The 19,325-nt window shown below is 44.5% G+C and overlaps 1 protein-coding gene across 2 annotated transcripts in view; it reads right to left on the bottom strand.

Moving 5' to 3' along the window:
* Positions 1–18,937, bottom strand: part of svild (supervillin d) — a 56,385-nt gene extending 37,448 nt beyond the window's left edge. Inside the window, exons 1-2 of one of the 2 annotated variants that reach the window (XM_079757339.1) lie at positions 18,619–18,937; positions 2,712–3,280 (exon numbers count right to left, since the gene is read on the bottom strand). In XM_079757339.1, the coding sequence (XP_079613465.1) occupies positions 2,712–3,100 (389 nt within the window). In that variant the 5' untranslated portion in view covers positions 3,101–3,280; positions 18,619–18,937. The remainder of the gene's footprint in view (positions 1–2,711; positions 3,281–18,618) is intronic. The other variant, XM_079757340.1, reaches the window with a different exon arrangement.
* Between the last annotated feature and the right edge of the window lie 388 nt (positions 18,938–19,325).

Below are 19,325 nucleotides of genomic sequence, written 5' to 3'. Positions count from 1 at the left end.
TGAACCTACCGGTCTAATGGTGAAACCAAGCTTCATAGTCTCAATTAATTCCAATAAGACATGCGTCTAACATGATCAAAATACGACAAATGAACTAGACTGTATCAAATAATATTTATAGACGTAAAATTCCCCATGATTTCCGTGATATTTCAATATGGCCCAGCCATGAATAAAGTGTGTACGACCAGGCAGTGTGTTGTACCCGGGCCCCGATTTCTCTACCACTACAGAGTGAGTTCTCTACATGCGCGGGCCGGACAACCACCCCCCTCGGAGACGGTCCCAGGCAACCAGAGGGTCCCTAGCAACCGGAGGCTCCGGCGTCGCTTGGTCGACCCCATGGAGGGCCTACGCACACGGCATTCGTGCTGCTAAAGCTAGCCATGGGGGTGACTCTCCCACACCCACACACACACACACACACACACACACACACACACCAACTGAATGTAAAGATAGCACAAGGTGGAAGTCAGAGAGGAAGAACAGCGAAACAAGAACAAGGAGACTTAACACTTAAAACACACAGAAAAGCCCCCGTTGCTCTCACACTGTCCCGATCTAGTCACACATCATAAGGGTTGGGGATGTCTTGCATTTCATTCCACTCTTGGCCCATCATGGATATTAACCTTGGAGAGCAACACGCAGCAGAAATATGCAGGGACGAGGGCCAGAATGAGGAGTATCGCAAACAAAAACAAAACCACCAGCACTAACATCACTAATACCAATTCAGTCTGGCAAGAATGAGTCACAGCGAATGAACCTGTGACTCATTCGCTGTGACAACAAACTCCAATTCTGTGCGATGACTTTTATGAAACCCTTAACTCTTCCCACATGTCCTCTGCTGGGCTCTAGGCTGACTGAAGGCGGGCATTACAGCTCTGGAAGGATCTCATTCATCTGTCCCTCAACCCATCCAGCCGTCTAGGTTGATTCACCCTCCAAGTCCATCCACCCACGCACCCTTCCAGACGTGCGTTCATATGATCCACCCATCCATCCATTCATCTAATCTTCCTTTTAACCATCAAACCATGCATCCACACTTCTACTTTGCAAAACTTTACGATTGACAAATGCAATGATACGCTTTTAATGTCCCTGTGTTTAGCGGTTTGGTTGGATAAGTAATTTCAATCTGCACTAATGAAAGATAGAAGAAAAGAGAAACAACCAAATGGACTCATCCATAACCATTCATGAAAGAAGACTCGTAATGTCCTGACCCAAGAAGAGCATTAAGCTCTGGATGGATGGGGGGGGCAGGATGACTCTCCATGCCAGATAAGACCAGCCGACATGACTTGTCATTATAATCTGGAGCAGGAAGACACGCACGCATGACGCGTGCTTATGAGAGCTATGAGAGTAAGGACCTTAACGGCTGATTTGCCTGTTCGTCTCCCATATTAATTATCATAGCGACACAACAATAGATTTTGAAGAATGCCTTTGTTTTGTTTTTTCAAAGATTTAACCATTGACATGTGTGTCTTGTCGACTTGTGTATCTGTGTGCAGGGAGAGTCATGTGGAAGAATATAATATTTGTTACATTTTATTTAGTATAAATGATTGTAAAAGTTCAGTTCAAATACTAATAAAATAAAATAAAAGCTTTATTTGGAAAATGTTTATTTTGTTATGTTTTGTTTGCAGCTTTGAGCCTTCATATGTAAACCCTGGTTTTGTTTATCTCCATGTTACTTTTAACCATAAACATCAACCTTTCACCACACATGCTCATTCAATCTGTGGTAGGCCTGGGGCACCTCATTGTGTGGTCCACACATTGTTCTTTAACCAAAGGCCTGTCCTTACAGAGACTGACTTTAACACGCAGGTCCTCATTTGCTCTGACAAGATGAGTAGCATGAAGCAAATACAATAACATGTCACAACAGCCCGCCTCCGATGCCTAATAAAGTGTGTGTGTGTGTGTGTGTGTGTGTGTGTGTGTGTGTGTGTGTGTGTGTGTGTGTGTGTGTGTGTGTGTGTGTGGTGTGTGTGTGTGTGTATATAGAGAGGGCGGAAAGGGGTTCACTGTGCATGTAGCTAGTGTCAATATAGCCATTAAACAACAAAGTGGAAAAATTGTGCAATTATGCTGCAAGCAAATTTACACGCACAAACACAAGTTGCCAAGCTTTCATTTGCAAACAAAGTGAGGACGTTACGCAATGCCTTCAGGTAACAGCCTTTGTAATTTGACTCTGTTTGCTTCCTCCACACACACACTATTTGTTATGGTTATTAGAATCAAATAAGCTCAACATGACTACATCACATTGTGGTTCATTGAGCACAGAGCAGGAACATTTTGCTCTCTCTCTCTCTCTCTCTCTCTCTCTCTCTCTCTCAAAAAACAGTAAAAGGACATTTTTAGATGCGAAGATGCAAAATGATGGTTTGGGCTTCCACCAGTGTGTAGAGTCCAGGGTGTTCAAGCTGCCCAACATGGAGGACCTGCTTCCCAACAGAAAATATTCAGTCCTCCTCTCCTCCAAATTCCATTATGGAACCGTTACACCTGGGTCTGACGCCTCTAAATATGGCCTCACTAGACAATATTTGTCCCTTATATCCAACTCCAGGTTTTGGAAGAAGTATGTTGTCTTTGGTGACCACTAGATTCCTGTTGGGGAGGGGTATAGGCCAAAATGAAGATGGATATATATATACAAGTAGAAATGCACCCACCTGCTATGAGATGAAACCCTGATGCTCTTGGTAGTCTCCGATTGACAGCTTGAATGCCCTTCGGGTTTCCCCTCAGTGCTGCCCCCTGTGTCCTCGGAGGACCCACTGCTTCCCTGATCCACCGGCTCCGTCGCTTTTCCGCGGTGGGCGCTCCTGCTGTAGCTCGGCTCCGATTCGCTGATCTCCAGCTTCTCCGCGTCCTTGCCCATCGAGAAGTGCATCTCTGACGGGTCGGGAGCCTTCCGTTCGCGGCGGGTGTATTTGGGCGTGCAGTCCTCCATGTTGCCATAGCGTTCGGCAAGCGCCTTCCTCCGCTCCGCTTTGTAGCGGGCGATCCGGTCGGCTTTGGTCTCTAGGGTGGAGCTCTGCAGGGTATCCACACCCTCCATCTTTAAAGAAAGATGTAACCCTCGAGAGGTCAGAGGTCAACTTTCCCCTTCGCTGAATCAAATGCACAAGAACAACAAAGCGGACTTTCTTGCTGTTTGCTTTGAGCGGTCGTCTTCAGTGTAACTCCCGGGCGGCCTCAGAGTCGACAGCAGCCTCACTCAGTCGGCATCATCCCCGTGCTACGGGGAACAGGGAAAAGAAGACAGACAGGATTAGTTATAACGTAACGATGTACTTTCAGAGGCTTTAACCAAACATTCCAACAATGGGAGATTCAACCCTGTTGTCTCCAGAGGTTTGGAGCTCGGGGGAGGTCGATCACAGCAGACTAGATGGAACCTGTATCGCTGGGGAGTTGGCTCTATGCCCGGGCATATAAAAAAAATAACACAGACGTGGCTCACAAACCTCCCCCACCCACCCACTTCCACCCACGACTGAGCCTGATGTCAGCCAACAAACTAGGAGGAGCTGAGCTTTCCCTGGAGCTGGCAGGCTGATCCCCGCAGTGAGACGGGGCTGTAACACTCAATCACAGTCTCCTGGGGTCGGAGACCGGCGGCCTGGAGGGAGAGGCTGCAGCAGCCTTCCCTCACCATACTCTTAAGGATTTCCATTTCCACGTCCCTTTCCCCATAGAGCTTCAAAACCTAAAATAATAATGGTTTTTTTGATTGTTTTTAAGGTGGAAAAGAAACGGAATGCAATAAACATATGGTACATATGCGTTGCGATTCATGGGCTGCAATTGCGAAGCCATAAAAAAATGTGACCACATTTGAGAGTGGCTATAAAGCATATGCATGCATGGTTTGATTCTCTCACTCCGTGCAATGTAAAGTGCATGCATGGGCTTTCCCTGAAATCCATCTCCAAACTCAAACAGAGCTCACGGCGTGTTGGACCCCCGAACTAATGGATGGGGCGGGGGGGGGCATGAAGGTGTACAGGGGCTGTGTGTTTATACAAGCGGAGGGGGGTACATACTGGGTATGGTGGGCCCTTGGAGATTGCTTCCGTGAAGCGTATTAAAAATATATAATAATAATACAGCAGATTTACGATCTCAACATTCAACTGCTCCCAGATGTTAGGGGTGGAGGGGTTGGCAGGGGGGGTGTATAGTGTGGAGACCGCAAATGGGAGGGAGTCAAGGAGGCAGAGAGGAGATGAAAGCAGATTGGAGGGAAGGCAAAGCAGTGGATGACCTCACTCCACCAAAACATGCTTTTCTGGCACCGTGACGCCGTAACAACCCGCTGGGCCATACAACACCAGCCCAGAATCTCGGAGTCCCATAAAAATATGGCTTTGAAATGATAGACAGGAATCCAGTGTATGGTGTGTGTTTGTGCGTTTAGCTCGACAAGACAGAGGCAACCCGATGTTCATTATTGCATATAAGGCAACACAACTCTAGATCAAGTTACAATTTGGCCAGGGACCTATGGATTGAGGCTTTTAGTCACTGACAGTAAATTCATAAAGGAAGACCAAGTTTGGTGCCGAAAGAAACTTTAATCATTCTGTCAATTACAGACACAACACAGACAGCTGTGTGCACAAACATCAAGCCCAACCCTTAATAGGTGAGACTCGCTGGGCTGCTGAAGCCTTGATGAAGCAACCGTCCAAGACGTCAATCACAAACGATATGTGGCGCAACCACACTAGGGACCTTTCCATAAAGGCACCAAAGCCCATAAAAAAAAAGAACAAACATTGTTATCTCCAACGCCAACCCCAAAGAAAGCCTCTCAAAGATTGCGTCATGAAGCCTGAATAGTGCAAAGGATTCCTGGAGATCCAGTATGGCACATGGCCTCGCGTAAAAGATGTACGTATGTATGTACTTAATACGCTTTGTGTTGAGTGTCTGAGAGTTTTAATGCAACACTAAAAAAGGCATTTTGCTTTGGGGGAATTCAGCTATTTCTCTTTCTACTCCTAAACAGGAGGGAACGAGTGAAAACATGTTGGGTTAAAAGGAATCCATGATGCTCGCTGCTGACCTCTCGGCAACGAGTGGCCAGGGAACACCTACCAACTTCCAGTCAGAGCACCATATGTGGAATTGGGATTTTAGTTTTGTTTTTCCATAATGTTTTTATGACTCATCCCCTCTCCGTGACCTTAGAGGGCAGCCCGGTGTTCGAGAGGAAACTAATCGGCTCTCAGCACAACTTAGTCCTCCAAAAGGGGTTTGCTGATGGAGGAACTATACTCACAGACAAAACACGATGGTTCAACAGCTCTCTGCATTATGTGGTGGGGGTCTGATGTTACACCACACCACACCACACCACAGGAATACCAGGGCTTGTGGCATTACACCATCATTCAGAGAAGTTCCTTTCTCATTAAAAAAAACATTTTTTTTCCTTTTTGTACAGAATGAAATGTCTTTGTATGTTGTACGTCCTGGCACTTAAAAATAGTACTTGCATGTAGTTGTGTAGCATCTTATCCTAGCTAGCTTCGTTGTGTACGGGGAATGGGTCAACCTAGCTATTGTTAGTGCTTAGCACTTGTTCTATGAACATCCTTACTGTACCAACAGCGATATATTGATTTTCCTTCTTCTGACAAATGTACTTCTGTAAGTCGCTTGGGATAAAAGCGTCTGCTAAATGCCCTTAATGTAAATGTAACATCATTAAATAATAGATTTGAAAAGAAAAACAGGCAGTAAAATGCCTTGCTGTTGCTCCGAGACATTTGACCAGCTCTCTCACATAAAGGAACAGAAACCATCCGCCCATCAAGGACAAATAAACAAAACGGGTACTTGTTTCCGACTTCTCTTGACCTTGGACTGCCCTTGGAGAGCCATCATCTGCCTCGAAAGGAAGCCCTGTTTCAACAACGGCCAAGTGTGTCACTTCCTGTGTCCACGCCCCCGCCCCGTATCCTCTTTCACAAACCTAATCACGTGATTGTTGTCAATGTTAATCAGGATCGCTCGAAATTTAGCAATAGGAGGTGACGTGCGTGTAGGTTTCTCAGGAAGGGGTTAGAGTTCCTGGATGGTGCTGGGAAGTGTGTGCAGGGTTTCTGCCGGGGGTTCAAAGACCGCGCTTCCTCTGACCGAATGGCCAGCTGTGGAACTCCCTTGCTCTCAGGTTTTCTCCTACTCTGTTTTCTTTCCAAACAAAGACCACCTGATTTTGTTATTATCTCTCTTTTTCCTTCTCTCGAGGGAAAACAATCTCAACAAAGAAGTTTGCAACATGTCTTGTATTACCAAATACTGGAAATCTGTGTACTACAAAATGAGTCACTTATGTCCTTGATTATTCCCCTTTGTGTGGCTGATTTCACACGTGGCTCAACAAAGCAGCGGAGGGGCGGGGCTGATGCTTGAGAACATCCACTGATTCACACAGACCTTTCGGGATCCATTTGTTTCATCGTACAAGTGGATTTTTCCAGAGCACAGCAACATTACTGCGACTCATTTTAATGGGCTCTTAAGAATGCAGTATATATTAGGGCACTATAGGTTACAAGTCAATCACTCAGACGGAAACGTCAGCATTTATTGAAATTACATTGAGGATGCTAGAAATAATAATAAATAAATAAAAGGGATAAAGCCTGCATTGTTCTTCAAGTCACTCTGAGCTCTGCTCCAAGCGGGACCCAGCTTAGACAGGAAGTTGCCCCGCGGGACAAAATGCTGATCTGCAGTCTGTTGGTCGGGATGTTTCTGCAGAACTTGCTCACACATGAGTGTAGAGCAGGAATGCTGGGTTATACTGCCCTAAGTCAAGAGACACTGGATAGAGCTCAGAAAGGTTAGGAGGGTGGGGTGCCAGTCACAGAAACATTTTTACTGGTGTGATTTTAAAAAGAAAGACAGCAGAGAAGAGAGGCTGAACAAAAACCAATAGCCAGAGGCTATTGATCAGTGAAACACATTTCCTTTCAATGAATCAGCCCAGAGACGCCCTTAATTCACTGCCTTGATTGCAGGGGCCGATGCCCTAATGCCACAAAGAATGGCCTAGCCCCAAGAATTGTTAACAATAGTGGTGTGAATAGTCCCTCCTTCACAACAGGACAATAACAATGTCAGGAAAAGGGGTCACGACTCAGCAACTGCGCTTTAAAGAGAATATACCAATTGTTTAAACATCAATTATTTTCTACCAGAGGTTTGTTTATGTTACATGAGTAAATATGCTGCAAGTGTATCAATAGAAAAATATTTTGATAAAGCGGAAAAAAAACATAATTGTGTGTCCTTAAATGTACATACAGTGCTTCATCTCACACGATCAGGAAAAGCAATTAAGAGGGTTACCAGTCTAGTCTTGGACGACAGGTTGGGATAGTAAAAACCAAAGCTGGGAGATCCAAATAAAGCTGGTGCAGTAAAGGTTTGATCAGCCAGTCATGTGCCCACAGAGAGGAGACTGGGGCCAAATCCTGACACACAGACCTCTTCTCAGAGACCTCCCATTTGAATACCCTTCTTGGTATTGAAAGGATTTCAGAATCAGAACAGACAGTGGGTCACCCTTAGCGATTTTAAGGTTTTCTTATCGGAAAATAAATACATCTACTTCCATCTCTTTGGACACAGCCGATTCACGTCAACTGCAGCTATCTGGTCTCTCTTGCAAAAGAGTTTCACAACCTCAGGGAGGCTCACCTGAATAAATACTGGTTGAATAAACAAACCCCATGTTGTCAAGCCAAATGAGGCAGCTGCTGTGCCTCACCCAACATCACAATCAAGCAAAAACACCAAACTCACCTTTACATCTCAACTAAAAAGAACGCCAATTCCTCTTCAGTCGTTAAACTCTGTCAACTACACTACCTTGTTCTTTCTGATGTTTGGAATATCGGCCACCTTTGTGCCAGGTCATGTGCCACTTGGAACGGCAGGCGATAGGCTAGACTTCAGCATGGGTCATCAGCCCGTTTAATCCAATAAACCCTGCCTCGACTTCTTCGTGAGCCAAGCTCACAGCATATCCATCGCTTTGGAAAAACTCCCCATTATAGAAGGTCTGTCTTATCAACCAACCGTGTCAGTTTAACCGCCAAGTCATTTAGCGATGGTTTCTATCAAAAGCCACTTACGTGTTCAGATACATGTCATGAAGGAGGTAGGGGCTAGGGCATCTTGCCCAACGACGCCTAAAGCATTCAAACAATGGCAATAGGATCAAGTACCTCTGGGTGTCAAAGAGCCCGACCACAACACTATCCTTGACCCCATGCTCGTTTCAGAGCTGGTTTAGTGAGTCACTGTCTGGCTGAGGCTGACGGGGCTCTGCTTGGAAGCATGGCCAGAATAAAGGTGTTTTTTTTCAAGGATATTTTCAGAGCATTTCAAGACTCTGCCCTCCGCTGAGGAGGATTGTAGGTTAAAGCTATAACAATTTGGAGTAACCATCCAGAGTAGAAGAAACCAACTCCCACCCCCCCCCCCTTCAGGCCTTCATTAAGCAAAAACACCATCCATCCATGAATACCCAGCACGAGTTACAACAGAGGGGAGACAAGACAGAGCGAGCAAGCAGCAACAAGACAGAGTGGGTGAAGGGGCCTGTGTGTGAGTGTGTGTCCGAAGGTCTCTGGGGGGCCCCAACATAATGAGGCAGGGGAGTCGCGGAGGGGGGGGCCAAGACATGAGCTTCGGTCTAACACACACACACACACACACACTTTACCAGAAGTCCGTACTGACTGTGTCCAGTCATCTATGAGAGGTTAACATAGCACCATCCCTCCGCCCCCAGGCTCACATGAACGTTCTTGAGATGTCGATGTCATGAACATCTCCCACACTGACTTGATGCCGTGCACTAACTTCTCTTGGTTTGTTTGGTTTGAGCTCTGTTGTTGAACTCAGAAGGCACTTTGTTGAAATGCGTCACCTCTTATGATCTCCTTTTCTCTTCCTACCAAATGTGCGGTTACTCTCACTGCAATGCACACCCTCAAGTTGTTTGGATAAACATGGTGGTTCAGCACTCTAGTTTTGTACAGCAATACCAATTTTAATCTTTGAATGTTCTTAGAATCACTTGAAAGGATTTGCAACAATTTAGATTATATTTGAGTGGGTAAAGATGTGACAGAGATGGAACGATTCATTGTTTGTTACTGGAAAGCGTGTTGCTTCGAAAATATAAAAAGGGTCTGCCCAGGACAATCTGTTTGCTCCATTCAGAAGGAGTCATTAAATGTGACGTAGGGGGAAAAACAAACACACACACACACACACACACACACACACACACACACAGGAGTAAAAACGTAGTCAATCAAGTACAATGAAATGGACTTCACAAACACAAAACCACAAACCCCGTTTGGCTCTCTGACTGCTACACGAATCACAGCTGCTGGAGAATGAGAGACCGAGAAGGAAGGGAGTGGTTTTATGTGTTTATCCAGCGAGCAAATCACAGGCATAATGTACATACAGAGAGTACTCTGAACACACAAACACACACACTTTGATTCCCATTAGAGAGCTGTAGTAGTCTAACCACATGCAGGCACGAGACGTTGGAGCCTCCACAACTAGCTTTAGCCAAATCACTTGGTGCTGCTAAAACTATAGCTAGCTCAGCTATGGCTAACATAAACACACTGGGGTCAAATTGAAACGCATGTGTTCAGCAGCACCATATGTGCCGTCTGTTTGAAGGCACTTTTCAATCAATACCAGACGACGGAGAGAGCGTACGATAACAAGCTAGCTCAGTCACCAAGAATGGGGTGAAAAGACCCATAACAAAAAGAGCTGATGTCTTGTTTTCTCAACCATTTACTTTATTTTCAAACATTTACCTGCAGCCTTGAGACTTATTTTACTACATCCCAGTTCCTCTGTTTACAGTTTAGAATTCGGTTTGTTTCTCTTAAAGTCTCAACCTACCAAAAAAGTAATCATCACAGAAAATAACTTTGGGTTAAACATAATCAACAGTATGATTGCTCTGTTTACGATTTGGTACAATCATGGTTTCCGTATATTTCCGTGTTTAAAAAAAATTGGAACGTGCTTTAAAAAAAAAAGTTATTATAATTGTTATAATCAGATTATGATTTTATATCTAACAAACTGCAGTACTGTTTGATTTGTGTGAATTATTGTTATAGTCTGGATTTGCACTACCTAGGAAGCATGAATCTCCTATAGAAAATACCCTAATCGAACTTCTTGGCTTGTCAACGACTTATCAGCAAGGACTTAAGAGAAGACCTGGTTCAGGTCCATACCCCTGGGAGGACTTCAAAGACATAATAACCTTAAGGCCTGACGCAGAGGGAGAGAGTCAAAGAGAGAGACCAAGAGAGACCAAGAGACATCAAGACAGAGACCCTATTGAAGGAACACGATAAGAGTCATCAAAAGTGTGAGAAAAGAGGTCACAATGTCTTTGCCAACTTCCTGTCTTTCGTTAATTCTTTCCTCACACTGTGATAATAGACACCAAGACAGCGAGATGCAGAGGCCGTGTGCATGAAAGAGAGACAGACAGTTAGCTACAGAGAGACGCACTCAAATACACCGAGAGAGACAGAGAAGGCATTCAGTATGGAACAGGATGTAGGGATTATAGAGCTCTGCAAAGGAAAGATGCATCCAAAAAACTGCAGAACGAGATAAGAGACAAATGAGTGAGGAGAGAAACCTCTGACTCATCAGTTCCCCCCCTACCTCCTCCATCCTCACTCTCCATGCTCTCTTCTACTTAACAGTGTTGTGGGGCAGACACCATCTGGGCGAATGGGATTGGGCCTTTGGGGGCTTCAGGTCATTAGAGCGGGGAGGGGGAGGGGAATAGGGAGATGCAGTATTAACGGCAGAGTCAAACATTTACGACCCAGACAGACAAGCCTTAAGCCCTGTCTGACTGTTTCATTTGGTAACTGGGAAAGGCAGCGGGAGGTGAATTGGACAGCAGATAGAGACAATGCTAAACATGGGGATCAGGATGCTGTGGAGTTTGGGGTGAAAGATTCTGTGTTTGGGCACAAATGTCTGCAGAGTACCTGCACGCCTCCTAGAGCAAGATGCCCTACCTGGTCCTTAAAAGACACCAGACATCTAAAAAAGATTGGATGGCAGTCGCTTTGAAAAGAATTGAACACAATAGTTCTACTCTCCAATCAATTTGTTCTGGCCGGATAAAATAAGAAAACCTGAAACAAATGTGATGGAGAGGGTTTAGTACCGTTTAAATACTGTCTAGGTCCCATGTGCCTCCCAGGAGGTTTTTTAAAAAAGTTTTAAAAGTTCTCTCACGTTTGGGGCAAGATACTGCAACAAACAAAAATGTGTTCACCTCCACCACCTCACCTGGAAGACATTAAGATCTACACACATTTAAAATCTCCTCTGCAAGTGTAACCACATGTTGTGTGGTGTTTCAAACGCGAACCTGTACGTGTTCCAAACCCGCTGTGGGTCTCGAGGAGAGGACGACTTCACCATATTGAGTGTCAGCGCTGGACCCTATCCACGCTAACGGCTAGCACTATTTGTAAATATGTCTTAGCAGAGATTAACCCGCGGTTGACTCGGAGAGCTCCCCACGGGAGGGGGTGTCTCTGTCGGACCTGCTGTTCCATCGCACACCACCCCCCACCCCTCCCACCTTCTTAATGTCAATATTTGTACTGTAAACGCCACTAGCGAGCAAGCGTTCAACATCAGGGCCTGCTTAAGGCGGAGAAGAGAGAGCGAGCGATGACAGACTATTTGCTTTAGGACACTTCTTTACAGCAAAGTGTTGGATTGAATTTTAAGCACTGGTAATGGGAAGACACCGGCGGCGATTAACCAAGCACATGAGACAATGGGTGTACATGATTCTTAGAGGGAAACTTTCCAAAATCGTAGCTAGTAACAATAAAGGAAACAAAGGGGAGAGGGAAGATCATTGTGGAGAGTTTAGGATTGACCATGGCTGAAGCAAGCAATGGTGGGAGAGACAAAGCTAATCTGCAATACACTATGGGGTAAAGTGGGACCGACACATCAAAAGAAGTCAGGGGATTGGCATGGCCTCAGTACCATACTTCGTGGCTACAGCGGCAATGCAAATTCAAACTCTTTATCCCATTTTAATTAGAGACAGGAAGGGAAACATCTCTAGGTGCAAGGTGAATATATATAAATGCCTAGTATATAACAAGTTTTATATAATTTCTAACATTTTATGCTACCATTTCGATTGATATGTCCACGAAAACGAGGGGGACATAATTGGAAGGAATACAGAAAAGGAATAATTCATGGAATGACTATCAATATTTACTCATTTGGTAAACTCTTTTAATCTGAAGCAACTTCTGGCCCATACAGAGACAGGTCCTTTAAGGAGCAGCATCTTGCTGTTGTTTGGAGGTAGGATGCAAACGTCAGGATCAATCCAGAGAAACCCAACATATGTGTTGGGTTTGAAGTTTCACCTGTAGTTCCAGCATGGTAATTCAAGGAATTGATAAATTCATTAAAAAGGGACTGTACGAATCAGAAATTATTTCTCATTCTTTCTCCTGCTCTTCTGACACCTTTGGCCAGTATTGAACTGTAGCCTGCTGGAGCTTGTGCATTGAGAGCTTCCTGGCATGATACAAATACAATAATTAACAACTGTTTTATAATCATGAATGAACGCAAGCTAGCAACTGAAAGTGGGAGAAGTGCGAGTTGATCCGTTTTTCAGTTAAATTACAACCTGTTCTTATATTGTACATTTAAAGTACTTGATGTATATGTAGGTCGTTTCAACTACCCCACAGCAGGGACGATGCTTTTATACCAGCCAGTCCCTAGTACCTAACCACCTTAGAAATAACTAGTGATAGATTGGATACACAAGTGCATTTGTTACCGCCAAAATGGATGCACCATGAGTTATACAAGTGTACTTTTCCTAACTGTATAAGCTCATCTTCTAGTGACGCCACAGTCCAATTCCCCATGGCCTAGTTCTGAACACTACAGAACACCAGCGGCCACCACAGCAGCATGCCAGCTGTCAGACCAGCAGAGCAGTGAGATCCTCAATTAGAGAGGAATGAGGAGATTTGACGGGCGGATCTTTTGAGGACCATCCAGAAGCTTGTTGCGTGTCATCGCCCTCAGCTCGAGGTGCCCCGCCTTGGTACAGGCTGGAGCGTACAGAAAAGCATTTACAAAGAACAGCTGTACTGTTTGCCTTCAGCCGTCCATGGAACAAGGGCTGGATAATTATCCTGGAGGGGATTTCAATGCTTTGAATCTTGTGGCTTTTTGCCCTTAATTATCTTCTTAAGTCAGGGTTAGGGTGGTGGTATTAATGAAGACATCCTGGATGCCCTACTGCCTCTGTTATATTCAGTTTGTATCCTTCTATGGACGCATACTGAGACCAGTAGGGATTGTGTAATACAAGGGCAGTACAACGAAAAACAACACAACAAGTAGATGCAGGCACACACACTCTACACCCCTATCAGTTGCGGCATGAGTTGAGATAGCAAAGTGGGAGAAGAAAATGGTGTTCAAAGGGATAATGGCCTTATAAGGCCCTACTTAACAAGCACAGTTTTGTTTTTCAAGGTTTTGTTGTGGAAGGAAAGTCTTAGCTCAATTTTCTTGCATGCTCAAAGTGCATAAATGGAAGTGAACTCAAGTCAAGCAATCTATAAAGGCCTGCAGCCTTTATTTAAACTCTTGTTTCATACGGAATTCTTTACCTTGTAGGCACAATATAAGTGTTTTTGGTTACCTATAGGAAGGAACGTTTTAAGAGGAATGTTAACCATCCCTGCATTATCTCCAGATGGCCTCTGACAGGACTTAACCACGGAGCAGTCCGAGGCAATATGTAAAGTCAGCCTTATCCACAGTGGACCTCTTTAATCCACAGTAGACCTCCTCAGCCACTACCTCTCCCCCCCAGTGTTGAGAAACAAGATAACAGCCAAGGCAAGAGTACCTCGCCCGACCCTTCAGCTGACATTAGCTGCTCCGCTAAGGGAGATAACACTTACCGCTAACATGCAACACCTGGATGACCCGCACAGCCACAATGGAGGCCCTGACGTTTTGTTTGAGGTCGCAACATGGGCCACGGAGAGCATTAGGGTAAAGCAAAACATAAGTATGTGTTTAGGTAAAGGGCACACTGGAAAAGAAAGATGGCTTATGATTGGGTTGGAGCCTACCTCTTCCACTGCTGACCTTGTGTATGTTATCCAAAACAGAAACCTGATCCCTGAACAATTGGTATTTGCGTGGGCATTTCTGTGTACATTCAGGATCCAAGGGCAAATGCACATTACCGTTCCTTGATTTGATGAGAATGGTGAATGTCTGGGAGTCTTTAAAAAAGTTGTCTACCTGATTCTATGCATGTATAGACAAAGCCATGTTTTTTTAACAAAGAAAACTAGAACATTTGGTTGTGGTTTTTGAAGTGGTGTTTGTACACTTATTATTGTAGATTATTAAGGGTTGTTAGTATACTGCAATCTAGTATGTTTTCCTGTACTGGGTTTAAATATATTTATTTGTATATTGCCCTGCATCAGGTACGGTCAGTTAGCTTTATTTAAAACTGTATTCTGTTCTGGCTTAGGGTGTTTAAGCTAAAGTTACTGGCACATAATGTTGTGTTTAATGAATCTTCAAACCATTGTTGGTTAATTATTTATTCTTAACGCAGTTCAGCATCCAATTTGGGAAGTTCCATAACTTTAGCAGATCCGCCATCTTCCTTTTCCTCATTTAATATGGGTCAACCTTACATTCCTGTACGCTATTCTTCTCATAGGCACTCTAGACCACAAACCTGCTCACTACATCCATGCATCTTCTCCAATCTCATCGACGCCTCTCCCTCCACACACAAACACCGTGTCACAGGTGGCCTGTGGAACTGACCGTCAGCTACCTGCAGGACTGAGTTCATCTCTGGTTAAGCCTCCTTGCAGTCCCTGGACTTCCTTTCTTCCACTGAGACTTAGATCAAACCAGACGACAGGGACACCCTCTCAACCCTCTCCTCAGCCTACCCCTCCACCCAAACACCTAGGCCTCCCGGCTGGGAAACGTACAATTGTCTCTTTGAGCACTGCCTAATTCACTACCTCCTTCGACTTCCTCGATGTGTTTGTAATTTACATGGTGAAATTAAAACTTGCCACCTAATCTATTCTCTACTCCTTCCGGCAGCGTTAAATTCCTTTGATTAATCTAAAATGTAATCTTAATTTTCCAATCTTCTTCACCATGCTCAATCCTTCACAATCCCCTCCTCCCTACAACAGTGATTTGTAAAAAAAAAGAAAAATAGGCGAAATACCATTAACGGTGTGACTACCCCCCTGCAGACAACATCTGACTACTATCCTGGTCAGTCCCACCGCCCATTAACGTCTCATTAACACTGCTTACACTACTAAATGGTTTTCCAAAACTTCTTGAAGCAGCAAGCAGGAGCCCTCGCAAAGAAACCCGCACGCAACCCATCTGATGTCAAGAACTACCGACCAGTCTCTCTTCTACCATTAAACTCCAAAACACTTGTGCCGTCTCTAACCAACTCTTTGCATTGCTCCACGCGAACAATCCTCTGGACCTTCACCAGTCTGGTTTCAAGGCAGGCCTCTCCACTGAGATGGCCCTCCTAGCCGTCAGAGAGAGACTTCACACCGCTGGAACAGCCTCCCTCTCCTCCGATGTCATTCGGCTGGGGCTTTCAGTAGCCTTTGACACAGTGACCCACCAGATCCTCCTGGATCTGGTGGGTCACCAGATCCTCCTGGAACTGGGAGTCTCAGGCTCTGCACTCGCCCTGGTCACATCACATCTCACGGATCGCACTTTGGCCCATCAAAAATTCCCCCCTTGCCCCCATCACTTAGCCTACCTAATCTAGGTAGGCTGAGTGATGATCAGTTTGGTGCGTTCATGCATAGGGGTAGAGCAGCCTGTTTCTGGTTTTGATAGGGGTAGGGTTAAAAATACCCCTCCCAATTGAGATTTTTTCGACACACACTCACAGTGTTATTAAAAAAATCGCACAGAATGCCATGCAAATAAATCGGCGAGATGCTGCATAAGCAACAAAAGAGAACCACACATTCGTAAATAAAGTACTAGTATGAAACTTATACGTTTTGAATGATTCATGAGCGTTTGCGCTTTCATGTCTCCATCAAATACATGGCAAATGTCGTTGATAATACAACTATTGCCATAGTAGGGATGCAATTTGATGATCTGCTTGTGTCTACTGATAAAGGATGTTTATTGCCCACGCAGCAGAAACTACCACAGCTGCAGACGGCACTTTGAGATCAAAATGATTCTTGCTCTTTTTTGGTTTATATTTTATACTGCAAGTCGCTAAGGACCAAAGCATCTGCAAAATAAAATGTACTATGATGCTTAAACACTGATTGCATTAGGCATGTTGCTTTGCTCAGATTATCTGCTGGAGCTATCAGTGCATCTCCAGACAACTCCATGCAATGGAGAATAGGTTGATTTAACTAGTGTGTTTTTGGCACACTAATGTATCGCAATAGGGTGTAGAACATAGAGCCTACAATGGTTATAAATTCACTGAAACACGTGTAGTGTAAGGTTTTGTTTTTATCCACCATGCGACGTGGACATTGGCACAAAAGAGAAACAAGACAAAACAAGACCCTCACAGGAACGGTGAGTTGCGACAGTAAAAATGCAGGAATGAGTAGATTGCAGATTGAGTGACAGAAGCCAGAATATTAGGTTTGGGGGGGTATGATAAACCACTGATTGCAAAAAGGATGTTGATTTGATAGGATCTCGGTTTGGAAATGATAAAGAAATGGCACACGGTATGACAAAGAAAGGATGTAAAACAATAGGCAGGTCTGGCTCAACAGGTTGAACATGGTGTGTTTCCCAGCGACATCCAAGCAGGCAAAAAAGGACGGGGGGGGGTGGGGGTGTGTGTGTGTGTGTGTGTGTGTGTGTGTGTGTGTGTGTGTGTGTGTGTGTGTGTGTGTGTGTGTGTGTGTGTGTGTGTGTGTGTGTGTGTGTGTGTGTGTGTGTGTGTCTACGAAGCATGAACGCACAGCCAAATAAAAAAATGCTGGTGAGGAAAAAGACAGAGAGTGACACGTGCAGAGACGAACCGTATCAACGGAGCAATCTACATTCCTGCGCTAACTCTAAGGTGGCTCCGGCTATGACCGGGGGCCGCTGTCAGAGCCAGAGGAGGGGTGACAGGTTTGGCTTCTAGTCTGAATACCACCGCCTTCAAAATAAAACCCAAAATTAAGTAGTTATTTTTTTGTGATTCACAATGACTAAACCCGTCGGTATTAAAAGTGATGTAAAGGCCTAGAGTGTGAATAAACTGTGAATAAAAGTCTTCAATTGAGATCAGAATGGAACCCGGACTTTGTGTTTGTATTGAGGCTATATCAAAACAGAGCAGAACTGATGAAAAATGATTCATGACAAAGGCCTCTTGAAAATAAACTACAATAAAAAAAAGATGAAATTAAAACAAATCCCCTCACGACATCCAAAACAAAGAGCAACTAGAGCTTGCAAAATCCTCTTTAGCCAGCAGAATAATTTGCATGTATTTGTATTGCTCCCATGCTAACATCTGACAAAACGAAATAAGAAAAATAAGGTGATTGAATCTGCTATTGTTAATTCTGAATCAGATTACCATAGCCCTGTTATGTCAACTCAGGGAGGCTTGGAATAAACAATGATTGAATGTAAAAGTTAGGTCGCACAGGGCCGAAACTATTCAGCAGGTTTTTAAACCTTGCCCCCGTGTACTCGCCCTGGCTTTGTTTCCTCAGATGTTGTATTGGAACACGTCACATACCGCTACATAAAAATAAAAATAAATAGGAGTCAAAGAAAGAGAGCTAGCCTACTATAAAGCAGAACGTCTCTGGGCACTGAGCCAAATCTAACTGTGTGTGTGTGTGTTTGTCAGTCTTCCATTCAAATACCGTATGTGAGAGTGACAGGCGTGTTTATTGGATGGGTTTGGCACAGAAGGGGCGTTGGACAGGTGAGTCGAAGATATTGGTGTAGCAGGCAGCGTGCGCCTGATGAACATGCAGCTTTGGCCATTATCTGATTGTAAACAACAAACATATGCAGATAGCAGAACATGGCAGCCATAGAGATAGTCCGGACAACGTGTGTTGGAGATGACAATCTGAATGTCACACGCGCGCACACACACACACACACACACACACACACACACACACACACACACACACACACACACAATTTAGGGAAGGAAACACCAGCTGACCAATTAATTGACAACATATACATAGTTTCAATACAGCCACATTAACACCCAAACTATGACTTTGACCGGAGCATTTTGTCGTTATGCTTCGATGTGATTGCAAGCGTATTATTTCCTGTGCAATTCACAGTTTGACTTAAAGTATAAGCAACGTGATAGTTATACTTGCTCTCTCTAATGCATGACGTTGTACTTTTCTCGGGACTTACCTGCAATCTGCCGGAGCTCTCTCTCTCAATGCATCTCGAGACCACGCCATGCAAAGAAGAACTGCAAACTAGAACTGGAACTGTGTGGTTTAGCACACTAACGTCTCGCAGCAAGATGCATAACATACAGACCTACAATGGTTTGAAACTCACTCATTCACGTGTAGCTTGCGGCTTTGTTTATCCACCCTGCGTCGCCGACATCTCGATGCACATTAAAAAGGGGAAATAAGACGAGACACTACCGGGCAGAAAGAGTGGACACAAAGTGCGTTCTGCAGTCGAAGAAAAAGGCAGGAATGTCTAAAAGCGTCTGAAGGCTAGCGTTTGAAGTGACAGTGTTGTTCGGGGAGGCGTGGCCTATCGCTCCTCTGATCGCTTCAAACTTGAAACCCCTCCCCGTGGGCGTGGCCTAGCCCTGAAGAGAAACAACCGCACGCGCGCGCGCGCACACACGCGCGCACATACACACACACACACACACACACACACACACACACACAAACTAATAATAATAATAATAATAATAATAATAATAATAATAATCATAATAATAATAACGAATCAAATAAAGATAATAAATACGTTTTATGAAATCAAATGGGAGTCGGGAGCCCCCTGTCGGAAAAGGAATGAACTGCTACAACGTTAACTTGGTCTGTGTCCTGGCCTCAGGTGTTTCTGTCAGCGTGGATACGCTCTGAAAT

The sequence above is a fragment of the Pollachius pollachius genome (assembly GCF_949987615.1).
Source record: "Pollachius pollachius genome assembly, chromosome: 19".
Classification (NCBI taxonomy): Eukaryota; Metazoa; Chordata; class Actinopteri; order Gadiformes; family Gadidae; genus Pollachius; species Pollachius pollachius.
Note: the sequence above shows the minus strand (reverse complement) of the source record. Positions and strands in the feature narration are given on the sequence as shown.